The sequence below is a fragment of the Phoxinus phoxinus genome (genome assembly GCF_949152265.1).
Source record: "Phoxinus phoxinus genome assembly, chromosome: 5".
Lineage (NCBI taxonomy): Eukaryota > Metazoa > Chordata > Actinopteri > Cypriniformes > Leuciscidae > Phoxinus > Phoxinus phoxinus.
This window is the reverse complement of record NC_136880.1, coordinates 11913227-11917189: the sequence shown is the minus strand read 5'-3', so window position 1 is coordinate 11917189 and position 3963 is coordinate 11913227. Positions and strand designations below refer to the sequence as shown.

At 45.1% G+C, this 3963-nt stretch overlaps 1 protein-coding gene across 3 annotated transcripts; it reads left to right on the top strand.

The window, feature by feature from the left end:
- The first annotated feature begins 299 nt into the window (after positions 1–299).
- On the top strand, positions 300–3631 carry LOC306999141 (uncharacterized protein). 3 transcript variants are annotated; one of them, XM_079613625.1, is made up of 6 exons: positions 303–535; positions 863–1037; positions 1086–2251; positions 2354–2567; positions 2807–3388; positions 3564–3631. In XM_079613625.1, exons 1-5 carry the CDS (start codon positions 329–331, stop codon positions 2959–2961), a joined length of 1917 nt encoding a protein of 638 aa, XP_079469751.1. In that variant the 5' UTR covers positions 303–328; the 3' UTR covers positions 2962–3388; positions 3564–3631. The 3 variants fall into 3 exon arrangements, with proteins under 3 accessions (XP_079469750.1, XP_079469751.1, XP_079469749.1); XM_079613624.1 differs by having other exon boundaries at positions 300–535; positions 866–2251; XM_079613623.1 differs by having other exon boundaries at positions 863–2251.
- The last annotated feature ends 332 nt before the right edge of the window (positions 3632–3963 follow it).

Genomic DNA, 3963 nt, shown 5'->3' with positions numbered 1-3963 from the left:
GAGCAAACAAATGTGTCCTGATGTATTAATTTATTATATAGTACCTTTTCAATTATTTATATAGTACCTTTTAAAACATACATTTACAAATTGCTTCACAACAATTATAAAACAGTAATGCAAAACATACATACATACATACATACATACGTTACATACATGCATGTGCATATATATATATACGTTACATACATACATACATACATGCATGTATATACATGTATGTATGTATGTATGTATGTATGGATTTGACATGTATAATTTCCTCTGTCTGTCTACACACATAGCCTAGTTTGACATTAACCTGTTTTATATCTAATGTTTGCAGATGACTAAAACAAGAAAGCCAGATAGTTACTGGAGGGACATCTGCTTAAAATATGCCCAGGGCCAATACCACTTTTCAACTGGAAAACGGCCAGGGGCCAAGAAATGGAAAAAAGCATTGGAGAAAATTGATGCTTGCCCCCTGCAGAGCCATTCTACTAAGGATCTGTTTGGGAGAAGCCTTCGGTGCTCTTGTGGGTTCCACAAGGTAGGTGAAATTTACTATTATTTACTAATTGATGGTTTGTTTGTTAGTTTTGGGTTTGTTAGTTTGTTAGTTCCTCTGGTGGGCTTCAGTGATTTTGCAGTAATGCCTGATGTTTTCAAAGCCCGTTTGCTTTTTTTGTATTTTTTCTTGTTTTCTTTTAACATGTCTGAATTAACATTATTCTATTTTAAGTCATGATGAGTCACTGTAGCATGTGGATTTATTTATTGAACAATATGTATCTACAATTCTGGAGAAAACTTGTAGTGTAGGATTCTTAGTTGCATGTAGCATGGCCCTCTTTTTGTAACCCACCCCACCCCCCAGAAGCCAGAAGATCTGTCATCAGGCGCTGGGTCCAGTGAGGCAGGAGGAGTTGAGACAGAGGCAGGGCGAGTCAGCACGGAGTTAGGGAGAGGAGGTATGGAAACATGTAGAGGAGACACGGAGACAAGGAGAGGAAACATGGATGCAGGGGGAGTCCGAGACCACACAGAGGCAGGTAGAGGAGAAACCGAGGCAGGGAGAGTCCGAGACCACACAGAGGCAGGTAGAGGAGAAACCGAGGCAGGGAGAGGAGACACAGACTCAGGAGCATCAGTTGCAGGACAGGGAGTGCAGTGCTACAAGTGCAACCAGCTTGTGGAGGGAGATAAATTTTCAGAGCACCTGTCTGACCACCACACGGAGGAGATGTGTGACACCTGTGGGGCCAAGGTGCAGGGTACTGTTGGTCTTTTGAACCATATCCAACTGGCTCACTATGCAGCATTCATAATGCCATCACCGCAAAAGCCACCACCGAAGCACTACAAAAGCACTACCACCACAAAAGTGCTACCATCACAGACAACGCCATCTCTGCTCCCTCCGTCAAGTAGCTCTGCCACGCCACACCACACTGCAACTCCACCAACTTCAAAACCAAAGCCAACTTCAATCAATTGGAAAGGTTTTCTTCCTGAGCAGTTTCGGAGAGTAGTCCAGGAAGCAGATCAGTTGTGGATTGCCAAATGCCTATATGAGCCTACAGGCCAGCTGAAACCAAAAATCCAAGCCTGCTGGTTTCACCCCCCACTGGAGCCCAAACCATCTCCTCCTAAGCCTGGGTGGTACTACCGGCAGAGGATGTTAATCTGGGCACCAATGAGGATGTGGGGGATTCCTTTAAAATGCCCACAATGTTCCCGTAAAATGAACAGCTCCGGGATCTACAGAAAGGTCAGGGAGGTGATTGATGTAGATAGCCGTTACTACCTAGTGGGAGGGGACTATCCACGTTGCAGCAAGTGCTCTCAGCCGGTCTGCCCATGGAGCCAGGATATACTCTCCCAGGTGGATGTGGCACACAGGAGCCTGTTCCCCGCTGTCCTCACAACACAGCTGGCTCTGGACAGGAAATGTATGACTTTCCTGAAGCCACGGACCAGTGGTAACAGTTCCTCCTACCTCCAGTCTGCAATAGAGGAAGCGCACAGCGAGGAGTGGGCACGGCAGACTATCCGCTACCTCTCAGACTGTGAGCGTCACATGAAGATGGCTACCTTCGTCCCCTCTGCAGCTGTATATCTTCCTCCACCAGCCTTCAGGCCCCTTCCACTTGCTCAATGGTTCGAGACGGTCCACTCCAACGACATCCTTAGCCATGTGGATGAGATGAAGGGAGTGATCACTTCTACCTATGGTAGAATTCTTAAAATGGATTCAACAAAGAAGGTTAGGGTTTCAACAGTAAAAAAAGTATAAAAAATATAACATGTATAATTACAACAAAACAGGAAATTGGATTACTTCTTAATGCTTGTGTTTGTTTTACAGATTACCAAAAAGCTGGCTGGCGGGATCGGGGACAGTGCTGCATGGATGTCAAACATCGGCAACGAGTTTGGCCAGGTGTTGAACTCTGTTCTGACAACGGGTGAAGGTGCAGGATTGGAAGAGTTGTGCCAAGGCATCGTCACTCGGTACAAGAATGCGGGCCAAACTGAACCTGAGGTCATCTATGTCGACCGGGATTGCTGCAGCCAGTCAGGTGGGTGAAAATCTCTCTCTCTCTCTCTCTCTCTCTCTCTCTCTCTCTCTCTCTCTCTCTCTCTCTCTCTCTCTCTCTCTCTCTCTCTCTCTCTCTCTCTCACTTAAAACCATTTGTATTAAATGTATGTACAAATGCCACTTGGGGGAGAAGTGGTACAGGGAATTGGGAGTTTACTTAATCATGGTGTAAGTACAGGTGTTGTGGTCTATGTTATTATGAATGGTTGTTTTTCACAGGTGTGTCTTCAGTGGCTAAGCTCTTTCACCCATGGAAGTCTGCAGTGCGCTTAGACAGCTTCCATTTCATGAGACGCTTTAACTGCGGCCTCACTACAGAACACCCACCCTCTCTATGGCACCTTTTGTGGCAAGCTATCCTCCTGCATTTTTGAATGGGACCAGGAAGATGTGCAACGCCTGAAGGAGGCCAAGAGAGCGGAGTGGAAGAGCAGCCACAGCGGACATGCTCCCACTGAAGAACAGCTCGTGGCCACCATCAGCCCAGGGGAACTGAAGAGACACTGCAGGAGGAGGACGCGTGGAGTGGAGGAGATACGGAGCATGATTTCAGGGCTGCTGGAAACAGTGTGGGAGCTGACAGACACCACAGGGCTGCGTCTGGTGAGCCATGACAGCATGCGCCACGTGTGGAAGTGCAGCAGAAGCACCTGGAGTGTCTCCAAGACCCTGCAGGTGTTGCACTGTACACAAAGGTGGGGACACTCCAGAAGGGCGGCAAAGAGCTGGACATCCTTAGGTGTGGGAGGGGGTCCTCCTCCCTGGAGAGTTTTCACCGACATCAGTGTGCTTTTATTCCAGGTACATTTGCATCAAGACATACTGTATTGTATGTCTTTTTTAAATGTTATTTTCTGTTATGTGTTGTAATTATTCAAAATAACACAATTACCACTGTCGGGTATTCATATGTATTCACTTTACAATAATGGTTGATAATAATGAACAATAAAAAACAGAGTATTTTGTTTCTTAGGCTGGCGGTGCAATGCTGTACACATGCAAATGTACATGCTGGAGGGGGCATCAAGATGGAACATGCACAGCAAAAACTCCAGTGTTCACAGAAAACACTCCAGTGTTAAATTAACACTCCTGGGAGTTTATATGAGTCCAGACTCAAGAGTGTAAAGTGTTAAAATATGAGTGTTAAATGAACACTCAAGAGTGTTAAAGTTAATGAGATAATTAAGTTAATAATTGAGTGATTATTGAGCATTAGTGATGAACACCTGATGATAACAAGCAGAATCACTGAAGGAGAAAATCACAAATTGTAAACCACCATTATGGAGATTGGTGTTTGCTTTAGTTGGGCTCTTGACCCTTATATTATTTACTTAGAATTCTGTGTGCCTACTGTTATTAATTTATAA